The sequence below is a fragment of the Squalius cephalus genome (genome assembly GCF_949319135.1).
Source record: "Squalius cephalus genome assembly, chromosome: 2".
NCBI lineage: Eukaryota > Metazoa > Chordata > Actinopteri > Cypriniformes > Leuciscidae > Squalius > Squalius cephalus.
This window is the reverse complement of record NC_137123.1, coordinates 17714958-17739187: the sequence shown is the minus strand read 5'-3', so window position 1 is coordinate 17739187 and position 24230 is coordinate 17714958. Positions and strand designations below refer to the sequence as shown.

The 24230-nt window shown below is 36.7% G+C and overlaps 3 protein-coding genes across 5 annotated transcripts in view; 2 read left to right on the top strand and 1 right to left on the bottom strand.

The window, feature by feature from the left end:
• abca1a (ATP-binding cassette, sub-family A (ABC1), member 1A) overlaps window positions 1–1678 on the top strand; it is a 40702-nt gene extending 39024 nt beyond the window's left edge. For both annotated transcript variants that reach the window (XM_079850829.1, XM_079850828.1), the window contains exon 50: window positions 1360–1678. In XM_079850829.1, coding sequence (XP_079706955.1) covers window positions 1360–1500 — 141 coding nt within the window. In that variant the 3' untranslated portion in view covers window positions 1501–1678. The remainder of the gene's footprint in view (window positions 1–1359) is intronic.
• A 3684-nt stretch (window positions 1679–5362) lies between these two features.
• Window positions 5363–19969, top strand: slc44a1a (solute carrier family 44 member 1a). Its single transcript, XM_079864150.1, has 16 exons — window positions 5363–5894; window positions 6543–6629; window positions 7819–7961; window positions 8064–8200; window positions 8294–8387; window positions 9232–9401; window positions 10458–10547; window positions 10658–10797; window positions 10880–11066; window positions 12264–12432; window positions 12539–12695; window positions 16120–16203; window positions 16286–16423; window positions 17104–17340; window positions 17476–17553; window positions 19081–19969. Exons 1-16 carry the CDS (start codon window positions 5871–5873, stop codon window positions 19099–19101), a joined length of 1956 nt encoding a protein of 651 aa, XP_079720276.1. The 5' UTR covers window positions 5363–5870; the 3' UTR covers window positions 19102–19969.
• aptx (aprataxin) lies at window positions 19609–24108 on the bottom strand. Of its 2 annotated transcripts, none has more exons than XM_079864151.1 (9): window positions 23993–24108; window positions 23736–23869; window positions 22899–22945; window positions 22740–22793; window positions 22346–22588; window positions 21939–21998; window positions 21183–21409; window positions 21007–21110; window positions 19609–20317 (listed from the first exon to the last, which is right to left on the bottom strand). In XM_079864151.1, the coding sequence occupies exons 2-9, from the start codon at window positions 23863–23865 to the stop codon at window positions 20163–20165; spliced, it is 1020 nt and encodes a 339-aa protein (XP_079720277.1). In that variant the 5' UTR covers window positions 23866–23869; window positions 23993–24108; the 3' UTR covers window positions 19609–20162. The 2 variants fall into 2 exon arrangements, with proteins under 2 accessions (XP_079720277.1, XP_079720278.1); XM_079864152.1 differs by having other exon boundaries at window positions 20054–20317; window positions 22346–22640.
• Between the last annotated feature and the right edge of the window lie 122 nt (window positions 24109–24230).

Sequence of the window (24230 nt, the reverse complement as noted above, 5' to 3'; positions counted from 1 at the left end):
GATGATCAATAGATATCACGATACTGAACTCACGATACGATATTATTGCGATACTCCAAGACATATGGTAAAAGGTTAACAAAAAATGCACTGTTGATTAAAATGCTAAATTTGATATTACATTGTGCGTGTAAATGAATATCTTGGACTTGGTGTTGGAAACCCAATGCACAGGACAATAGAGACACCAGAGTAAAAATATTCATGATTCTGAAGCTGAAAATACTGAATTATTTTAGACGAATATTGCACTTGGTCACTGACTAGAAATATTTACAATAATGTAGGCCACTTTTACTGGTAACATCAGAGATCTGGCATTATCAGGACACACAAATATTCCCCCACTGCATTATTATACATTATATTCAACATTATATATAGTAGTTAATGTAGTACTGACACTAAAACTGTGTAAACTGTAATTTTTTCTCATACAGTAGTTTTTATTTTTCAGATTGTCACTATCCATGATACATACTGTTGCGTTTCTGTATTGTGATATATTGTGACACGATATATTGTCACACCCCTAGGGTTTTATGGGATATTCGATGCCATATGGATTTAAAAGTGCACTTTTTGAGCATTTTGCATTACATGAATTGTTGAAAAAATCTGAAATATTGCAAAATTATTTGTTGACTATACTACCATGAAAAAAGGTTATTTAAAAGAAATGAAAATTCTGTCATCATTAATTTCTTGCGTTCCAAACCCGTAAGACTTTTGTTCATCTTCAGAAGCCTTACGGGTTTGGAACGACATGAGGGCGAGTAAATGATGACAGAGCTTTCATTTTTGGGCGAACTACTGTATCCCTTTAATACTTTTATTCAGCAAGGATGCATTCAATTGATCAGAAGTGACAGTAAAGACATTTATAATGTTACAAAGTTCAGAAAATGCTGTTCTTCAGAACTTTATGTTCATCATAGAATCCTGAAAAATCACAGTTTCCCCAAAAATATGAAGCATCATGACTGTTTTCAACATGTTTTTTGATCCTCAAACCATCATATTAGCGTGATTTCTGAAGGATCATGTGACACTGAAGACTGGAGTGATAATGCTGAAAATTCAGCTTTGATCACAGGAATTACAAAATATTATGTTCAAATATAAAACAGTAAAAACAGCAATATTATGAAATATTATCATTTAAAATGCCTGTTTTTGATCAAATAAATGCAGCCTTGGTGAACAGAACATTTCTTTCAAGAACATTTAAAAAAAATCTTTCCGACCCCAAATTTTTAAATGGTTGTGTAAAAAAACGGAAGTTCGCAAAAGAACAAAAATAAATAAATAAAAAACACCATCCGCTGTAACTTATTAATATTTTTGTGCTCATTTCAGGTATTTGTGAATTTTGCCAAGGACCAAACGGACGAGGACCACTTAAAAGACATTTCCATGAACAAACACGATGCCGTTGTGGACATTTCTCAACTGAACGCCTTCCTCGTAGACCAGAAGACCAAGGAGTCAGTGGTGTGATCCACAAAACACACCTCTGCGGGACTAGTGTGTCATTTGTTTTTGTACTACTTTTTAGTTTTTTTGTCCTATTTCAGCTGTGTGTGTGTGTGTGTGTGCGCTCACAAGCGGGCACTGGACCTGAAACACACTACTGAAGCAAATCAATGCAAATCAATGCAAAAAAAAGAAGAAGAAATTGGAGTGAAAGGCCGATGACGGCGAGGCTGAGCCTGGTGCTTGTTGCTCCGTCACGGTGAACGCGAGGAAAAAAAACTTGAAGCTGTTCGTGAATGTTTGATTGACAAGACGTCTGCGGGGTTTCTATCGAAAAATCTCAATCGGACACTGCCAACGAGATGTCTAATTCAGGGCCGACTTCATCTCCTCATTTAGCACAGGCTTCAAAACTTTGCATTTCAGCAACTCCTCTTGGTCCTCGTACTTTATTTTTTCGATATGCATTTTAAAGCTATACTCAAATGATATTTTGATGCAATGATGTGCAATGTTTCACTATTGTTGTCAAGTGTTTGCAAGTGTGGGGTCTTGAAACAACACTCCGCTAATGGACTAGAAAGGACACCAGAAGCGTCGAGCACACTTTTTTTTGCGGATGACTTTGGAAGTTTCCTGCATGCTTTACATGGATGCCGTGTTTAGGACGCCATTGTAAGCTCAAGCATGTTCTAGCTTTCGTTATCCTGAAGTATTTCTGTGTGGGTATCAAACGGATGGTCGCTGATCTCGAGGAGGGTTTCGGCTGGACTTCACTGGGAGATTCATTATTGTGTTCAAAACTGAGGCGAGTTCATATCGTGAAACTGTACAGAATCAAATCATGTCTGTGCCAAAACTGGTGAAGTGGTTTTAAACTCTTTCCGATGAACGTATTATCAAGCAACCCAGTTGTCGGTGTTGGATGTTATGCTAGTGGCCCTCAACAGGGCGACTAAATGTTACATTTTTTGTTGTTGTTGTTGTTGTTGTCTACACCGTATGATTTGAAACAAGTTTCATTGTACAATAGGGCCTTAAAAACAAAACAAAAAAACAATGGCTACATCTTTTCCTAGAAAGACATTCATTGGCCATAGTTAATAACTCAGGATGTGCCTCTTTATTCTGTGTAAATCCTTAGTTTAACTTTAGTTAGTTTGCCACGTTCACGATCTCGACCAATGCTCTCTTGTTGTTCGCCTACAGCGTGAAGTGACCAAAAGCAATGAGGTGCTACCGTTTGAGTCTAATATCCAAATCCATGCGGTGCTCTTTAGACAAACGCCCTCAGAAATGAAGCAACAACCCCTGCTGCACATTGGATGACGTGGAGGAAGAAGCAAAAAAAGAAAAAAGTTTCGTCTTTGGTCCAAAACTGAAGCACTTTATAACAGTCGATGTTAAACTGGTCGTGATGTTCATAATTCACAAACAGGATGTTTTGTGTTTAACAACAGATTAATAGACGATTTCAGATGTCCCACCATGGCCATTATTTTCTGTGTTACAATGTATGTGTTTACATTTTAAATATTAAAAAGCTATTTCAGTCACTTGTGTGTCCCTTTTTTACTGTTCTGGAATAAATTAATAAATAATAGTGAAGGAAATTAAGTCAGAAGAACAGTTTGTTTGCTTGCTTGCCTTAAAGTTTGCCTGTACTTGTATATGTACTAATTATACTTGTTCATTTTTTTTTTTTTCATTTCATTTGTATTATTTATTTCTATGTTTAATGCAATTTTTCGTCAATAATTTTAATATATATTAAATTATATAACACATTCTTCCGATTATTTCTCTTAAATACAAAATCACTCTCCATTACATGCAAAAACTTGTTAAAACAACTCAAAAAGTCATTTAGTGTCTCTGCCGACCTCTTGTGGAAAAAAATAATATAACATGAAATTTCACTAGATGCCACTAGATGCCTTATAGCTCTATATATGGAGCAAGTGGACTGTTCCTAAAGTCAGTTTTTCTCCCAGTACGCATTCAGGTATGTATTTAGACATTATAAAATAATTTTAATCATTGTAAAGTTTTGGTATTTTTAGTTTTCATTTTGAGCGGTTTATATATATATATACTGAAGAGTCAGATTTTGTAATAAAGTAGAAACCTTTAAGATTATTTATTCAGAATAAAAAAACGTCCTGTTGCAGTTTTTAAAAATGTAAAAAAACAAACAAAAAAAAACATTGCCCCTGTTACATGAGTTATCACTTTAATGGGAAGTGTGTGTGTGTGTGTGTGTGTGTGTGTGTGTGTGTGTGTGTGTGTGTGTGTGTGTGTGTGTGTGTGTGTGTGTATTCCATGTTCAAGTGCGACAAAAGTCCCAAGGTCTTGGACCACTCCAATGAACACTGAATTAAAAAAAAAAATAATAATAATAGAAAATTAATATCGACCCGAGGAGAGGATGGGGGATTGGGGGTAATACTATTTTAACAACTGAGAAAATAATAGCAGGGTTGAGAAACATTATTGTTATTAATAGTTTATAAAAGACAAATAGATTGATTGATGGTATAACTGATTGACGAAGAGAAAAAAAAATTCAGTCAGACTTATTTCATTCATCCACATTCCCTCTTTCCAAAATCCCGCCCTTTAAAGTCGCGTCAGCCAATCAAATGTTAGTAACGCCAAATACACTATGTGATTGACAGGTAAAGACTGAAATCAGCGTGGGATGCAGATTCGTGCGCGTGCGCGTGCGTGTGTACTAGTAGCCCAATTCAGTCTGGATGTCCTAACGGGGATGTAGCTCAGTGGTAGAGCGCATGCTTTGCATGTATGAGGCCCCGGGTTCAATCCCCGGCATCTCCACTTTAGCGTATCTGTTTGACGTTTGGTTTGTCTTGTGAAGTTATTTGGATTCTAACTCCCACCATGAAGGAAAAACAACAATTTACAGCTTCAGTTATTGCAAATATCACCACAGTCTTCTGATGTGACGCAATCTCTGCGTCTAAAGCACGAACTGGACTTCAACAATGAGACCATAAAATGGTCGCGGACACTGAAAACTTTTCGCACTACTTCGTTCTCTCCGCTAGATGGTGCTAAAGTCCCAGTAAACGAGCTAGAGGTTCGATTCAATGTAGTGAATCGATTCTTTTGGGCGGTTCGTTTGAATGAATCTCTTGACTCAAATTCTTTCCAGGTAGTTCTCAAAAAAGTATTCTTTCTCCGCACCATTTTAATTTTTCATATTTTTAAAAATGTATCTTATCACTATGTTGTCGGATAGCTTATTATAGATCACGTCAAGTTGTTACTGTTTCCAATATTATTTGCAATGCATTGCATATGATATAAGTAAATTATATAAAATCACATATTAGGCCTATATAATTACTCCCAATGCCGTTAACAACATACTGTCAAATACTGTATATATATCTAAATAATAATAATAATAATAATTAAACGATCACTTACTGCCCTATACTGAATAAAAATATATGTTGGGTAAGTTACTCTAAAAAAAAAATTTATTAGGCTACTAGCTACTAATTACATCTTCAACGGTGTAAGATTACTGTACTAAGAACTGTCTCTAAAAAGTATTGGATTACTTGTAACTATTACTTTCTAAATCCCATGTCAATCAACCTCGAACATTTGAACAATAGGATAGACATACAACTGTAGTTTACTCATCAGTGATTAACTGTGATTAAATTACAGAAAAATTAAGAGTAATCCCTTACTTTACATTTTCAATTGGAAAAGTAATTCAATTACAGTAATTAATTATCCTAATAGTAATTCATTACGCTCGGGTTGGTTCAGTCTCGCTATCGAGTGATTCTCTGTGAATCATCAAAAGAATCATTTCAAAAGAATCTGTTCAAAAGAACGATTCGTTCGCGAATCAAACATCGTTAGATCAGTGACATAACTTGCATTTTCAAACGTAAAACGAGTGTGCCTGTCCTAATATTGATCTAGATTCGATCAAGGACAGCCAGACTCCAGTGTGAAATATCTGATCTCAGTTCAATGTTTTCCAGTGTGACAGAAGAAAAGGAGAAGGAGGAAGAGGACAGGACAGCTCCGCCTTCACCTTCCTTGTCACGGAATTCACAAGGGAGAATTAGGACGTCAGAGATCCTGAAAAACACACATCCTAATCCATTTAACGTTACTGTCAGCGACTTGAGTGTGTTTTATATTCATGCCGCATGCGTGATCGCTCTATTGGACGTGTTTTGTTTCCAAGGGCATTTATGTATATGTATTTATTACCAATGTGCAACTTTTACACCCCGTTCTTCTGAAACTAGCGCTGCAGGACACGCTGCTCTCGCGCTGGCGACTCCCTGATTCACACGGTTTCACGTGTGTTTCTGTTTGTGGTTCTCATCGACTCAGGAATTATGGGATGCTGCGGTAGCACACAGGTAAGAGATCATCGTGTAAATGCATGCAGATTCACATCTGGGAACTTTTGGGAGTTTGACGACAAAACGCATAGCAAGAAGTTATGAGTGTAAACATATATGTTACGAGCACTTCTATGCAAATATCTTGTAAATGGAGTTTACAATTGAAGGGTTAACACTGAAGGTCTGTGCACTTTATAGAGACAATTAGCACCGAATCTCCTTCATCGCATCACAATAATTATAAATCAAAGGTCAGAGCAATTGTTTGTCAACAGTGTAAAGCTCATTTCCGGGTTTGACTGCGAGAACAGGCTGTTCAAACATGTCCCATTCATTCACTACTATGCTTTCATCTTGTTTTATCCATGCTATATTTGCCTAAAAATCTACGTCTTGGAGAAAAATGTATTTTGTAGTTTAACTTTTTTTTTTTTCTCCCCCCAAGATGAATATTTTTGGATAAAAACTGAAGTTTTTATTTTTGGAACCTTCTTCTGGTCACCAGTGTTGTTATTGTTAAATAAAACGTATTATTTTTGATTACATACTGTTTTGTAGTTTACTTAAATAGTCATTTTGTGTGACAAAGGAACCATCTGCTTGTGTAAACTCTACAATAATTCTAAAATATGACCTAAACCCTCCCCAACTTCCCCTTTACAGAAGACACGCGACTGGAAACCCTTAGAGCAGAGGAAGTGCACAGATGTCCCATGGCTGCTCCTCTTCATCCTCTTCAATATCGGCATGGTAAGAGAACAGACGTGATCAATAGGTCTTGTGAAATTAATAAAAAGAAATATAATCCACATAATTTAAAAAAAAATTATTAATAATGCTCACAAATACAAATAAAAGAAAATAGTTAATAGTTAAGCATGGAATTATTATTAATATTATTATTATTAAATGTATCAATTGTTGTTGTTGTTTTATGTTATTTTGATAATATTGATAATAGCAGTGTTGGGGAAAGTCTCTTGTAAAAGTGCGTTACTCCCTAAAAAATAACTAATGGCATTACTTAGTTGCTTTTTATGGAAAGTAATCCACCACAATTCTTTGCAGAAAGTAATCCACTACAATTCTTTTGCGGAAAGTAATCCACTACAATTCTTTTGCAGAAAGTAATCCACTACAATTCTTTTGCGGAAAGTAATCCACTACAATTCTTTTGCGGAAAGTAATCCATTACGATACTTTTGCGGAAAGTAATCCATTACGATACTTTTGCGGAAAGTAATCCATTACGATACTTTTGCGGAAAGTAATCCATTACGATACTTTTGCGGAAAGTAATCCATTACGATAATTTTTATGGAAAGTAATCCATTACGATACTTTTTATGGAAAGTAATCCATTACGATACTTTTTATGGAAAGTAATCCATTACGATACTTTTTATGGAAAGTAATCCATTACGATACTTTTGCGGAAAGTAATCTATTACAATACATTTTATGGAAACTTTTGCATTACTTTTTCTCACCTGGGCTAGGCTTGTTTGTTTTTATATCAAAAGAAGTTATATTTTTGGCAAATGTAAAGGCCCTTTTTGCACCAAAAGTGAAATGAATAAGCCTCGGGCTGAAGAAAAAGCAAATTCACATTTGTACAGTAGAGGGCGCAGCTCAAGCAAACCTTTCAGCTCTAAGACATTGTTTAATAATTAAATTAAATACATAAAGTATATCTGTGTCATTTAAGATATTTAATAATGCAGGTTTGCATAATATTCTGAGTTTGCTTTTCACTGTTTTTATTCATTTTGAGGAATACTGAATCTGTGTTTGCGCAAGTGGGATGAGTAAATGCATGTTCACATTTGACCATACCTGAAAATCAGTTCCGGCGGGGCAAATATTGCCCCCTAATAAAATATTTCATTTTCATTTGCTACTGGATGTGTCCCATCATCATCTTGTGTTTCTATGGCAGCTCTGCATCTGTGGCTTCGCTATAGCAACAGGGGCCGCCTCAAGGCTCATATCAGGGTACGACAGCTACGGGAACACCTGCGGTCAGAAGAATGCCAAAATCCCCGACATCGAGCTCAGCGGCCTGGACCACACCTCCAGAAAGTGTGTGAAACCAAGCATTGAGTGAAGCTGAAACAGCAGATCACCTGATTCCATGTGCAAACAATCACTGAATGACCATTTCTTTCCATGGTGTTGTCACAGGTATGTGTTTTTCCTGGACCCCTGCAACATCGACATACTAAAAAGAAAGATTAAATCTGTGGCTTTGTGCGTCTCAAAGTGTCCAAAGACTGAGCTGAAGTCTTACGAGGATCTCATGAAGTTCTCAAGCACTAATGGTGAGCTCAGTGCTGTCGAACGTCGTTGAATATCATGAAATGTAAATGTCATTTTTCAACTAATGTTTTGTTTTTCCATATGATTGTCTCTAGGATCTGATTTATGCACCTATGACTTAAAACCAGACACATACTCATCTCACCCTAATAGAGCTACAAAATGTCCAAGACTTCCTGTCCATCCAAGGTAGAAACTTAGCCTAGTTTATAAACCCCAGAAGTTTTGTTCCTTTTAGTCCATGTGTGTTAGATTTGAGCTCATTTTTATGCTAATCTGCTCCAAAAAAAAATGGCTAAATTATATTTTAGTAGATATACTCTACCATTCAAAAGATTTTTAAATGTTTTTGTAAAGTCTCTTTTGCTCACCAAAGCTGCATTTACACAGTAAAAATAGTAATATTGTGAAATATTATTATAATTTAAAAGAACTTTCTATTTGAATATATGTTAAAGTGTAATTTATTCCTGTGATCAAAGCTGAATTTTCAGCATCATTACTCCAGTCTTCAGTGTCACATGATCCTTCAGAAATCATTTTAATATGATGATTTGATGCTCAAGAAACATTTCTGATTATTACAAATGTTGATTCTTTGAACATAAACAGAACATAAAGTTCTAAAGAACAGCATTTATTTGAAATAGAAATCTTTTGTAACATTATAATTGTCTTTACTGTCACTTTTGATTAATTTAATGCATCATTGCTGAATAAAATAATTTATTTATAAAAAAAAAACCCAAGTTTGAACAGTAGTGTCAGATTTTTCATATATTTTTTAAATATAAATTATTCCTATATTTTACTAAAAAGCCACTGACTAAAGATAGCAAGTTGCAAATTATGATTCATGGCTAAAATAAAAACTATTGGGAATTTAAAACAATAATAGACCCATCAATATTTACACCCATACTTATGTCAACACAACAAAGAAAACTTCTCTGTATGTTTTACTGCTTGCATGTACAGAAAACATCAGGTTGATATTTTAAGGAGCCTCATTGTTTGTCATCTCTTGGTGCAGTGCATCTTTACCAGTGTTTCACCGCTGTATGCCCGTCGACATTAACTGCTACGCCAGGTTTGCGGAGGCGTTCATCACTTTCGTCAGCGACAACAGCGTGGTGCACCGGGTCATCGCCGGGGTGATGACCTCCAAAGACATCATCATGGGCCTGTGTCTGCTAGCTCTCGGTGAGCGCATTACATGGGACTGTGAAAAAGCCGACTCTCAAACCACTCCTGAAACCAACATGAATACAAATTTTATGTTTGAATACTTCAAATAACGTATTTTCATAAATATAAAACCTGGTTTGCATCAGTCAGTGTTACGTTAGTATCATTGCGATCAGTGTTTGGGGGTAACGCGTTACAAGTAACTGGAGTTACATAATCAGATTACTTTTTTCAAGTAACTTGAAAAAGTTACAAAAACCTTTTTTTGTTACAAACAAACAAACAAGTAATCCCAGCCCAGGTGATATGCATGTTATGGATTACTTTACATAAAAAGTAACTAAGTAATGCAATTAGTTACTTTTTTAGGGAGTAAGGCAATATTGTAACGCATTACTTGTAAAAGTACATTTCCATAACACTGGATGAGATACTATTATAGTTTATTGATATTTTGAATTAGTTATTTTAATTTTAGTAATTTTGTTGTATTTTTGCCATTTTTATATTATTTTTTTATTTTATTTAAATTTTTTGATTAAATGTCTGTATAGTTTTTATACATTTTTATTTCAGTTTTAGTTTTTTTAGTACGTTAAAGTTAATAAAAACTAAAAAAAAAAAAGGAGAAATGCTTCCTTGGCAACTAGCTGAAATAAAAATACGTACTTTTTTATATTTAATTTCGAGCAATTGCATTCTTTTATGGTTTTAGTGATAACACTTTGCAATGACTTTTGTTTACATTAGTTAATTTGTTAGTTAACATGAACTAACAATGAAAAATACTTCTAAAGTATTTATTAATCATAGTTACTGTTAGTTTTAACATTAAATTTTACCTGAGGACCTGAGTTAACATGAACTAACAATGAACAGTTGAACTAACATTAACAAATATTAATAAATACAGTTACTCGTTGTTAGTTAATGCATTAATGTTAACTAATAAAACCTTATTGTAAAGTTTTACCATTTTAATTTAAAGCTAACTATAATACCTAAAATGAAGCGTCAGTGGTCAAAAGCGTGAGAATTAAAGCACCTTTATGTCTTTGCTTTCCTCTGCAGTTCTGTCTCTGATTATGATGGTTGTGATCCGCTACATCTCCATGCTTCTGGTCTGGATTCTTACAGCTGTTGTGGTGGTCGGCTCAATTGGTGAGGTCTTAGTATCACATTGAAATAAATGAAGCGTCCAGCACTGACTGTCACTAGCTGAAAGTCACAAAGAGCCCATGATCTGAGAGACAGCGCTGTGTTTGTGGCAGGTGGAACTGGGATCCTGTGGTGGCTGTACGTGGATCAAGGGAAAGCAGTGAAGGACGCTCTCCTGGCTCCTGAACTGGAGGTGGCCAAAGACAACCAGAAAGCCCTGCTCGTCTACGCCATCGCTGCCACTGTGTTCACGGTATGAGCCGGGGCTACATCTGGAATCGCTACTGTATGGACTGTCAAATATTTACCATGCATGTTATAACTGTACGCCTCAGGTGATTCTGCTCCTGCTGATGTTCTTCATGAGGAAGCGTGTGGCGCTCACCATCGCTCTGTTTCATGTGGCCGGTAAAGTCTTCACCCATCTGCCCCTGCTGGCCCTGCAGCCTTTCTGGACCTTCCTGACGCTCATGCTCTTCTGGGTTTACTGGATCACCGTGCTCCTCTTCCTGGGAAGCGCAGGTTCGTCAACACAAACAAACCAAGGGCTGGGGTGGGCGGCTTTTCAGGGAGTCGATCGCAGGAGCTTCAGTTTATGTTTATTTTCAGATATGTTCAACTCGATAGTTAAGTTTCTGTTCCAGTGAGGAACATTCAAAATGTTTAAAGACAGAACTAAAACGTGGAAAAAATAAATAAATAAATGTTAAAAAAAAAAAAAAAAAAAATTTGTTTTTATGTTTTTTAAATAAAATAAAATAATTATTATATTTACATTTTATTTGTGTATATATGCATTTAATGATTATACATAAAATGTGTAAAATGTTTTTTTTTATGTACTTTTTTAAATTTAATCTATATTTTATTTTTTATTTAAATATTTTTATATATATGATTTAATCTATTTATTTGTATTGTTACTTAAGGGCATGAAAATATATTTGCTGATGCAAAAAAATCATTGAAGAAATTTTATTCTCTTTGTTAGAGCGAACAGTTTGAACCGATTCAGTGAAATTAATCCAACTCGTATGGAAGCTTGTTTTTATGCCACATAATAATTTGTTTTTTAAAGATAATTGCGACTTTTTATCTCACAATTCTGACTTTATTTCTCGCAATTGCAAGTTTATATCTTGCAATAATGACTTCTTTTCCCAGAATTGTGAGATATAAAGTTATAAAGTCAAATTCTGAGGGAAAAAAGACTAACTTTTTTTCTCAATTGTGAGTTTATATCTCGCAATTCTGACTGTAACCCACAATTGCGTGTTATAAAGTCTGAACTGTGCAATTTACAAATTCAAATATAAATTGTGACTTTATATCATGCAATTCGGGGAAAGAAAATCAGAATTGGGAGATAAAAAGTCACAATTAACTTTTTTATTTTTTATTTCTTGGCGGAAACTAGCTTCCATACTAATGCCAATTTTCTGAAATTTAAATCTGAAATGTTATTAAAACATCTCTGTCTCATTCTCATGCATGACCACTAGAAAACTTGATCACTTCATATGATGATTTCTATATTTGCAATGTGATTATTTTTATTTCATAAGAAAAATCCTCATAAATGTGTCATAAATATTCAATATTGCCTACTCCTAATCCACTGATTTTAGTGTTATTATAAATCAAAGTTTCACTAGGAACAGTATTTCAGATTTCTGTCCAACAGTATCTTGCAGTTACATGTTTTTTTTCCCGCCACAGGAAGTCCAGTGAAGAATAACCAGACGGATCTGGTGGAGTTTCGTATGGACGGGCCGTTGCAGTACATGGTGTGGTACCACGCCGTGGGTCTCATCTGGATCAGCGAGTTCATCCTCGCCTGTCAGCAGATGACCGTAGCTGGTGCTGTGGTCACATACTACTTCACCAGGTCAGAGGTCAAAGTCAGTTAGAAAAAAGACACTTTTTCCTTTTATTTGTGAAAAGGGAAATCATTGTGATTTTTTTTTCTTTTTTTTTTTCTTCTGTCGTTGTAGAGATAAGTCTCAGATGCCCCTCACGCCCATAGTGTCGTCTGTCCTGCGTCTGATGCGCTATCATCTGGGCACCGTAGTTAAAGGAGCCTTCATCATCACTCTAGTGGAGATTCCTCGCCTCATCCTCACCTACATCCACAGTCAGCTCAAAGGAAAAGTGAGTCCTGCCACTGTCAGCTGATCCACGTTCATGTCTCACCATAAACAGATAACATTAAAGGTGCACTATGTAACTTGTTTTTGTTCAAAATTAACAAAATTGCATACATAAGTCACTCGCCCGTGCGTGTCTCGTCACATCCGTAAATAGAGAAAGTTTCTCCGGCTACTTTGACGTGAGTAAGGTGTGAGAGTGGCGGAGGATAGTTGTTACAACGAGCGAGAAGGGTTAAAGTGGAGCATCTCGAGCCTCTGGGAATCACCCGTTTAAAACAACACTGAACAGAGAGTGTGTAATAAGAGAGCGCGACAGATCTCGCAATAAAACAAGAATCAACATCGGCTTGGCTTTCCGGAGATGCGAGAATTGAGGGGTTTGAAATGTTGTAAAAGCGACGCGGAGATGATGGAGTTTTTATTACTCAACTGGTGAGTAAGGTTTATTATATTGATATATGTAGCTCTCTAACGGAGTTCGCTGTAAAGAGTTCATTCAGAATGGTTGTTATAGTGCTGTGCTTGATTTATTTTTATATTAATGGGAATAGATACAGTAACTTCTTCAGCTCGAGATCTTTCCATCTAAACTGGTTATATCTCTTAAAGGGGTCATGACATGAGAAACCAAATTTGCCTTGATCTTTTGGTATATAAGAGGTCTTTGTACCATTAAAACGTCCTGCAAGTTTCATAGCTTAAGACGTCATCCCCATTATAAACGAATAATTTATTTAATCAAGCTCTAAATACAGCTCGTTCTGGATCCATGGTATGAAGTGACGTCACGGTACGAAGTGCAGTCGTTTGCATATGACCACCTCCAGCGTAGACAACTACGCTTCAAGTGCAAGATAACTAGGCCTCATTTCATCATCGCATCTGTCATGTGCTTCACATGTGTTCAGTCGACGTGCAGCAAGTGGGTCTGTTTACAAGAAGATTGCGATGTCACGCAGATGTGCTGTTCCTGACTGTGGACAAACAACATGTTTGAATAATATACGCTGCTGAAAGATCCAGACGTCAGGGGAAGGTGGATGCAGTTTATTTTTCGCGGACGTCCCAGTCACGGCAGTGTTAATTTAAGCGTGTGTTCTCCACATTTCAAGGATGAGTGACAGTTGAGAACAATCGCAGTTTGATGCTGGCTTTGCCAGAAAACTTTTGTATAAGATAAGGCCGTGTGGACTATTCTGGGCTCAACAACGACGACGCAAACTGTAAGTAATGTAGGCTATTTAAAACTTAAACTTTTTTAAATTGTTAATTGCAGTTTAATTCATTATGAATAATCACCGTGTTTTTACTTAGTTTAGCCTACTTGTTGTTTTCATGACCGTCATGTTCATTGCCCGTAGGCTATTAAAAGATGTAGGCTGTCAAACTGACAAAATAGTTTCACACTTTCTATGTGGACGGGCTGATGCATTCTTAGTTGTGTTGATGGTTCATTTCCTCTGATTCCGACTCAAACATCATTGCAATCGCCATCGCCTCGCACGCATCACCCGTTACTATGGTAACGGTAAACACAGCTCCGCAAAATCCGCACGTTTTGACAAGGGGGCGTTAACAATTGATGCATAGGCACTGACGTTAGCCAATCATAACAGTGGGCGTTATCACTGAACTCTTAAAGGGGAAATACCCCCAAAACAGACTGTTTGAATCAGAGCATGAGAAACAGGGTGGGAAAAGGTAATAAATCACTCAATTCTAAATGTTTTTTGTCCAAAAAACTATAGTAATACTATAATTGCACCTAAGGGAACACAATAAAAGAAAAGAAAAAAACATATCATGACCCCTTTAAGTCTAGCAGTGAATGTTTTATGAGCAGTATGATAACCATTATTCATCCGCACAGTCACGCAGAGCCGAAGCACAACCAAAACAATGTTCTTCTGCAAAATGCATGCAGTTTTGTTTTTTAACCTCTAGAGGGCCAAAAGTTACAAAGTGTACCTTTAATATAGAAATAACATGAGTTATTATTGTTTTTTCCAACTAATGATGTTACTAGGGGTGTCGCAATATACCGGTATTGACGATAATCGTGATATTCAAAGCATGAAATATCGACATCGTGTTAATTTAGAGCAATACAATATACCGGTATTGGCGATATTGGCGTTTTCTAGACGCAGCGCTCGTCCGCGCCCGCGCAGCTAGAGTGAAACACTCTGTCCACACCCGAAAAAAGTAAGCTGAGCTCGCCAGTATTAACAACAGAGTTCTTCGGCTTCAAAGAAAACAGCACCTTAGAGGTGGTCACACACCGGACGAGAAGCGCAGCGCCACGTCTTTAAAATTCGAACACATTCTGTATGAGTGTACACACACCGGACGAGAAGCACAGCGCGGTTCTATTCGGCGTCTGTCCGCGGCGCCCAGCAACGGCTCAGGACCGTGTTCAAAATCCTGCCGCGACACAGAGCGCAGAAAAAAGTGTTCAGATCACAGACTAAGCAACTATTGTATTTAATTGTACAGTATAATCATAACATAGTACAGACATTATCTCAATTCCATAATGTCCTTAAACATAATGATATTGCTGGCCATAAACTGAGAAAGTGCGTGTCCGGTGTGCAATACCTCGAGTTGTCATAGACGCGACGCTGCTATTATTTTACTAGTCATCATGGAATGGGAAACGTGACATTAACTGTTAACAGGGGGTTTCTGTGTTCATATATTTAATAAAGGGTGATTATTAAAATTAAGAACCCCGTTTTCTTTACTCATCTTATTTTTGTATTTGTATTTGCACTTGATTTTTTTTATTCAAATCTGCTATCTGCATGACTTTATTGGCGCCAGTGCAACAACAGGTTTAAGAGCTTTTCAGTTCTTCAGGAAACCTTCAGACAGTGTTTGGCTTCAGTTTGAAACCAGATAAACTTCACATGCTTGTCTTCCTTCACAAAAATTTGCCATAGATGGAGTACGCAAGAAGTAAAAATGCATGTGCCTTGTGTTTATCAGTATCCTTATGTTTGTTGGGTAAAAAAGAAAAACTATATAACCCTGGAATATTGGAATTTAAAGTAACTGTCTTCTAAATTCTAAGTGACTAAATGTCTATGTTAAAGTGTAATTTATTCCTGTGATCAAAGCTGAATTTTCAGCATCATTACTCCAGTCTTCAGTGTCACATGATCCTTCAGAAATCACTCTAATATGATGATCAATGTTTAAAACAGTTGTGCTGTTTAATATTTTTTTCAGGATTTTTTGATGAATAGAAAGTTCAAAAGAACAGCATTATTTGAAATAATTTCATTAAAAGTCATAAAGTAATTTTTGATCAGTATAATGCATCATTGCTGAGTAAAAGTATTAATTTCTTCAAAAATAAAAACCCAAAAACTGATCCAAAATTTTTGAATGGTAAAATGAAGTATATGTTGTTCCTGCAGGAAAACGCCTGTGCCCGCTGCATGCTGAAGGCGTGTATCTGCTGTCTATGGTGTCTAGAGAAGTGCCTCACTTACCTGAACATGGTCAGTCATGCGTGTGCATATTGTGCAGAAAGCTCAATTCATTTGTTAATTTGATGCATTAATCATGTGTCTTTTTCTTCAGAATGCATATACGGCAACGGCCATTAACAGCACCAACTTCTGCACATCTGCACGAGACGCCTTCTTCATCCTTGTGGAAAACGCTCTCCGTGTGGCAGCTATCAACAGTGTCGGGGACTTTGTCCTGTTCTTGGGAAAGGTATTTATTCAACTTCCCATAATATTGCAGAGAATTCAGTGTTATAGACATACATACATGCATATATGTAAATATATATACACACACACACACACACACACACACACACACACACACACATTTTGCTGCATCAACTAAGTAAAAACTTTAAGTTGAAGTCTAAAGTTAAAACTTAAATAAAAATATATTAAAGCTATAAATATATATATATATATATATATATATATATATATATATACCGGTAGTTGTATTTAATCTTTTTGATCTGAGGTATTCAGTCGCAAGCATTGTGGGGTGATTTATGTGTTAAAGATTGCTAAGCTATAAATTAAGTTAAGTTAACCACTTTATTAATGCCACAAGGGGCAATTATATTAGGGCAGTGACATCACATCACAAACTAGAAAAAACATACATTAAAAACAGTCCTATTCCACACACACATATCTACATATTACAACATTCCAATGCACCATGCTTTATAATAAAACTCACTCAAGGAGAAAAAAAAAAAAGAGCAAACAACTCCTCAAGAATCCTTAATAAAAAGATTTGCATAACAAATACGAATTGCTTCTGGTACAAAAGTGAACTTGTATCGATTTGTTTTGTTAAGCAATAAAATAGTTTTGATTGGTGATTTAGAATTTTTTCTCTCTTTGTGTTTCTTGTGTGTGCAGGTGTTGATCGTGTCATGCACGGCGTTTGCGGGCGTCCTTGCGTTGAACTACCAGCGCGAGTACACCGTCTGGGTGCTGCCGCTCATCATCGTGTGTGTGTTCGCCTTCCTGGTGGCCCACTGTTTCCTCTCCATCTTTGAGATCGTAGTAGACGTACTCTTCCTCTGCTTCGCCATCGACACCAAGCACAACGACGGCAGCCCGGGCAGCGAGTACTACATGGACAAGAGCCTTATGGTGAGAGATTTTCCTAGTCGTTTTCTCGGACCTCGAGGTCAATTAAGCCCAACCACAAGTCATTTATAATAGCCTTGTGTTGCTGTATAGCAGATTAAACATGCGCTTGGTGTCTCTCTGTGATCGTTCATGTAGGAGTTTGTGGAGAACGCCAAGAAAGCGACAGAGCGGTACAGCAAAGCAGAAGGAGACAGTCGGGAAATGAAATCAATGGTGAGTTTAATATTGTTTTATTTTCAATTGATCACAGATTTCTTGTCATAAACACCTAGTTCCATTTAAGTTTGATTTTGCACAAGTTTGTAAGCACATCTTAGGCCCTGTTTACACCTGATATTAAGATGCGTTTCGGTCGATCGGATCACAAGTGGACGACACTAAATAAACAGTAAACGGGGTCTGAGACGTTTTGAGCTTTCCACTTTCTACCACTTCCAGAGGTCGTTGAAAACACATTAGACCGGATTGCTTTCCTAGTATAAACGCTCTTGTGGTCGAATGTGTTCGAACAGCCACAAAACACGTCTTCTCTCCGTCTAATGATCTAATGCTTAAACATTATGGGAAGTGCATTAGCCAGACGGGATTTAAACTTTGTCGGCTGAAGACCCAAGTTTGGTTTGAAGATGAAAAACATACCAAGCTCAATGTTCTCTCTCCATTCCTGATTTCTAACACACACTCGTTCGGCGTGATCTTACGGCTGTCAGAGCAGAAATGAAAGCTGATGCTCTGATCGCGTTCATATGTACATTGCGTGAGCTTATTTTGTCCATTAGATCGAAAGATCTGGAAAAGCCCATACATTTACCAGCCCATAGACCCTCAAACGTAGTAAAAACATTGAGTTGTTTTCAATGTCAAAATACTAAAATGTCTACATAGAGTATATTTGCATATTTTGCAATAAACTTAAAGCAGGGCTCAGTAGTTTCGGGATTTCTTCGCTGTATTCTCGCTTTTTGCTCGCAGGTTTCTCTCTAGAGCTCCCCCCACAGCTTCGGAATAGATATTTGACAACACTGTTGTAAAAACTCGTTGGCGATTCTCGGACACCAGAGGCTAGTAAACCAACGACATCAAAGCAGATGGGACATTCTTTAAAACGTCTTCTTCATTCGGGTGCGAACAGCGTGTGCAATAATGACAGCATTTTAGCAGATTTCTTTTGGCCGTAAAGCAATTGTTTACATCGCGAGACCTGATATCACGCGATACTTCCTGACGCGGAAGTAGCAAGCCCGCCGCCCCAAAGTTGCAAGTGCGTATTTTCCGCTCACGGGCACCAGGGGGGTGCGAAACGACCACCATTCAACCCGAAATAAGTAATATAACCATTCCAATGACTCCGAAGCTGTTCAGTTAAGGTAAAAAAGTTACTTAGTTCACCTTTAAAATATGGTGTTTCTATTGATATAATCAACAACAGTTTTATATTTCACCATTATGCTGTTCGCAGTGCTTCATGGGATTGCAGTTCTTTACCTTTTTAAAGCCGTCAAGTACACAATCTGTTACCTTCGGTCTTATCCGATTTTCAAATACTTATTTGCTCCATATCAAAGTTTGTAAGGTTGTGATTCACCTTGTACCTGGTTTGTTTGGTTCATGGCTTATTGTTTTTAAATCTCTCAGGGGGAAAGTCAGTAGAAATAATAATTCCAGAAACAAAACGCCGCTGAATAAGTGGACCGGCTGTGTTGCGCTCTATTAATTTACTCATCATTTATTATGTTTCAGACTGGGAGTACAGAGGCCTGATGAAGACCAGCGCGGTATTGCATCATCTGACACTCCAAACAAGTGCTATTGAGATGCGCAAAAGCTTCTCTTCAGGGATTATAATGTGACAGACATCTGTCATCACGACTTAAAGGGCATTTTACATTAGAAAACTCTAGGACAGTGAGTTTGGTACTTGCACAAGAAACGACACAAGCTGGAAGATTTCTGCTCCTAAATTTTAACTAAAAAAAGTTTGCCTCTGCATTTTTATTAGGATACTAGCGATATTTTTGGTTTAGTCCTAGTAAACGATTTTTTTAAAGGTGCTTTTTGTATTTTATCTTGTTTATATTATTTGACTTTGAAAGACTTTCTAGCTGTCGATGTTTTTGTATGCAAGCAATAAAATAGGATCCTCTCATCAAGTAGTTTCATATCGTTTGAGGTTCAGAGTCGGCCCTTGAGTGTCTTATTTTAATATTACGCAATAGAGTAGTTCCATCTTATATTTGCTCTGTTTATTTTAATTTGTGCAGGACTATGTTACAAGCAAATATGTTATACGAGACTCAACTTCTAAATCAACAGCAGAACATTGATTGTCATTTCCCTCGTGCCAATAAGCTAAAGTGTGTAATGTTTACACCACCAGCAACACCAAATGGAAATGCAGTCTGTTTGTTTGAGGAGCCTGGATTGGCAACATTAGCCAGTTTCAACCAGACAGCTTGTTTATCACAACAATCAATGAATTGTTTGAAAAGAGTTTTATGTGCAATTCCATTTGATGCAGAAATTACACACTGTAGCTTTAATCTAGTGCTTTAATGTGAAAGTTGTGTGTGTGTGAAAGACAATTTACTTTTAACTACTATGTTTAGACACACTCCATTCAATAAAGACCAAAGAGAATGTCATTGATTCATTATTGCATCAATCAGTGTTCATAATGAAAGTGAGGATTGAATGAAAACACCAGATATCCAGAACAAAGCCATTTTACTAAAGGGCTGTTTACAAAATTATTTGTAATTTTGACAAACTTTAAACTAGAAAAAATGACTGTGTCTGTCCCGTACGAGAGCGCTGTAGAGTCTTTAAGATGGCAGGTGAGTTCTGAGATGCTCTTTGAGTTTGGGTATCGTCGGCTGCTCTTTACGACACGCGTGACATCGCAGAGGCAGCTTCAGTAGTTCACTGGCACCTTCCTTCACCGTCACTTTCCCGTCACGCTCCAGCATCGCAACCACGTCTGCGGGAAGATGAGCATGAACGCTTTACTTGATTACACTAGATTGCTTGTTTCTGTAAAACAGCTTGCTTTTTCTTTTTCTTTTTAAGTCCCCCTGTAGTCAATCATTTTATCCCTTAAAACTCATCTTTGATCACCAAAATTACACATTTAAATGTTTTTTTCCTTGAAAAAAGAATTATTTATGCCTTAAAATAGCTTGAATGTAACTCTACACCCTTTCCTCATTTAGTATACGCGGTTCTATGGATATGCAAATGAGCCCCGCCTCCACTCACTCGCACCAGCTCAGAGATCCACTCGTTGATGATCACACGTTGATCTGATTGGTTACAAGGTAGTTTGTGACGTCAGAAACACCAGCGATTTCAAAGCGTGTTTTTGAGACTGTCTTTGGTTCACTGCAGTTTTAATGAGAAAATACTCAGCAATGGTGTTGACTTATGAATTTACACATGGTTTGCCTTAAAGCATATTAAAAACACCACATAGACACATAAACAACATTAAAAGCTTGATTTTCACCACAGGGGGACTTTAATATAATTTATTAATGCTTTTCATCCATGTGATGGTGCAACATTTTCATTAAAGGACTTTTATCAAGTTTAGAAAAACAAGCACCAATAAATCACACACAAACATTGCATCATTTGTTTTCAAGCAGATTTAGTTTTTCTTCCACTCACCTTGAGACTCAACAAAATAATCAGTAGTGAAGGAATTCCAGTGCTTCTTGTTCTTCAAACACGGCGAGTCGAAGTCTTGGCTGATTACGTGCAAGTGGACGTGACTAAGAGGAAATAAACATTTAGTTCATGACAAGCCCCACACCAGCAGCCAATCAGAGCGCAGACGTGTGTACCTCATGCTGGGGATGGCGTGATATCCCATGCGGAAGTGCAGTTTGTGAGCGTCCCGGCACTGCTGCACCATCTGATCTCCCACACGCTGCATGTGCTTGAGCAGGTCCACGTGCTCCGGCCGCAGAGCCTTCAGACTGGAGATCGAGTCCCACGGCAAAACCAGCCAATGGTAACGCGCCTTTGGGTACTTGTCCTTGATGACCACCACCCTGTCATCTTTATACACCTGAGGACAATAAAATGGTAGCTCTTATGCTTTTATACACACACACACTACAGGGTTGGTAAGATTTTTGGGAGGGGGGTAATAATGTTACAAAAGATTATATTTAAAATAAATAAGACTGTAACTTTCTATTCATCAAAGAATCCTGAGAAAAATTGTCCACAACTGTTTTTTGTGCATCAAATCATCATATTAGAGTGATTTCTGAAGGATCATGTGACACTGAAGACTGGAGTAATGATGCTGAAAATTCAGCTTTGAATCACAGGAATAAATTACATTTTACAATATATTCAAATAGAAAACATTTATATTAAATGGTGATAATATTTAACAATTTTACTGTTATTTTTTTTTATTTTCAATCAAATAAATGAAGCCTTGGTGAGCAGAAGGAGACTTCTTTTAAAAACATTAAAAAGTCTTACGGATCCCAAACATTAGAACGGCAGTGTGTATATATATATATATGTGTGTGTGTCCTCTTAATTCATCAATATACGTTTCAATAGAAATGAACAACTCATACCTGCATCTTGGGGTCCTGCATTGACACTTTAAGCCCTTGGCTCCAATGGCCAGCAGATTCCTGGAAAACAAGAATGTTTGCAGTGTTTTAGTCTAAAGTCAAAACTCAAAATGTAGTAAAAGAGGTCGCTATTAAAAAACAAAACAAAAAAACACTTAAAACTATAAACTAAACAAAAAAACGTTTCTCCAACCAGCTCGGAAACTTGGCTTTAAAGTTAGAAGTGTCTGAAAATAGGACAAAGTATCAGTACAATATAAAACTACTGCCTTAATATATTTTTACAAGTGTAAAATATCATACATTTGAATTTTATTGCAAATTATTGCAAAGTCACAGTAATTCGGGCAGCTTTATTAGGCAACTATTTTTATCACATTTAGTTTCAACTTTTCAAAGAAACGCACTGGTTTATCAGGTCCAGGCGGCGGTGTCTTCTTGGCTGGAGGAGAACCGTCAGATGTTGATGTCGTATTTGCAGGACTCTTGATCTTCTCTCCGTTGCCCTCAGAGCTCATCCGATGGGCTCTTTTGGAGGCTTTGCTCCCCTCCGCAGCGGATCTGGCTGTGAACGTCTCCTCAGTGAACTTCACTGTATATGGATACATCTGGTTGACCATGTAAAGTCTCTGGCCCGGCTTTATGGTCACCTGGTTGTAGAGGTGGGTGACATGTGGTTTGTAGGATGTTAAGACCAGTAACCTGTGCAATACAGCCTCAATTACAAGAGAACAGGGCATTTATGGACATAGTTTGCTGGATGCTGACAAAATAACACAAGCGATTTTGATGACACTGTACCTGATTGCCTTTGCCCACGACCACATTGTCCACATTTGTAGGATTCACACCCAACTGTTAAGTGGATCAAACATGCATTATTATATTTATAATATCTATTATACTATAATTTATTACATGTTATAATATTTTCTTTAATATTATAATATTCCAGCATACCTGTTTAACTGAGACAAATCCTCTGTTGCAATCAGCTCTCAATTCAACTGCAAAACAATAAATAAAATGAAGAAAGCCTGTGAATATGGCAAGCCCGCTTTGACTTTTATTTGTTCTCGGGATATGAATTATCAACAGCAACAATTCAATTTTTAGTAAAAAAAAAAAAAAAAAAAAGCTAATTCTTGATGTCATCACTCACAGAAATACAACTTCTTGATGTAAAAACTATTATTCTTGATATCTGTAATTGTATTTTCACTAGTTAAATGTCCCCATAGGCTGCCATTCAAATTCAATTGTTGATATCAAGAACTGATTTCTTTAAAATACAATTCTTACTAGTAAAAAATCATAATATTTGACATCAATAATTAATTTTTACCAGTTCAAATGTTACTTCTTGATATCTGTAAATGTATTTCAAGTTCAACATGTTACATTTGTTATTTCTGATATCTGAAAATGTATTTCTGATATTTAAAATGGCTTTCTTACTAGTAACAATAACATTCATGATATCAGAAAATGAAAAAATTTTCCTAGCAATTACAAATATCAAGAATTATAGTTTGAACAGTTGAAATTTAATTAACTCTATTAAGATGTCTTATTTCAGCGAGTGATGACTTCATTGTTGATATCAAGAATTAGCATTTTTCCTGATATCAAAAAATGCCATTGTTACTAGTAGAAGTCTAATTCCTGAAATCAAGAATTAAAAACGAATTGAATTGTTGATTTCACAAATTCACATCCTGTGAAAGATTAAAAGTCAAAACGGCTTGCCATATTCATCCTTTCCACTGGTTCATAAGGTGCACTAACTTTACCAACCTTGTTCTCTTGAGCACTTTTGGTCTTTTATCTTAGTTTCTGGCCCTCGACCCAAAGTCACAGCTTGTTGATGATGAAGCTGAATGGGTTTATGATGTGAATCATCACTTACAAGTAAGCACACTGGCATCTCCCTGAAAACATTTGTGATATTCATTCATAACACGTAAGTTACTATAAAATGGGCTGATTCGTGAATTTACAGCATTCTCTGTCTAAAAATGCTTGTCTAAACGCCACATATATTCATCACTTACCCTGTTGCTTGTGTAATATAAGCTATCTACAGCAGAAAGTGTTATGGATGACAACAAAACACTGGGATCTGCAGCGCATGACGCACACACTCTTCTTCATGGACATCAACGAACGCGCGCAGGCACGCGGACGCGCGCATACTGACACCTACCGCCAAGAAGAAAGATTTGTGTGAGTTTGTGGACAAATATCCTTTAACTAAACTAAAACAAATACTGTTATATCATGTAGTTATAT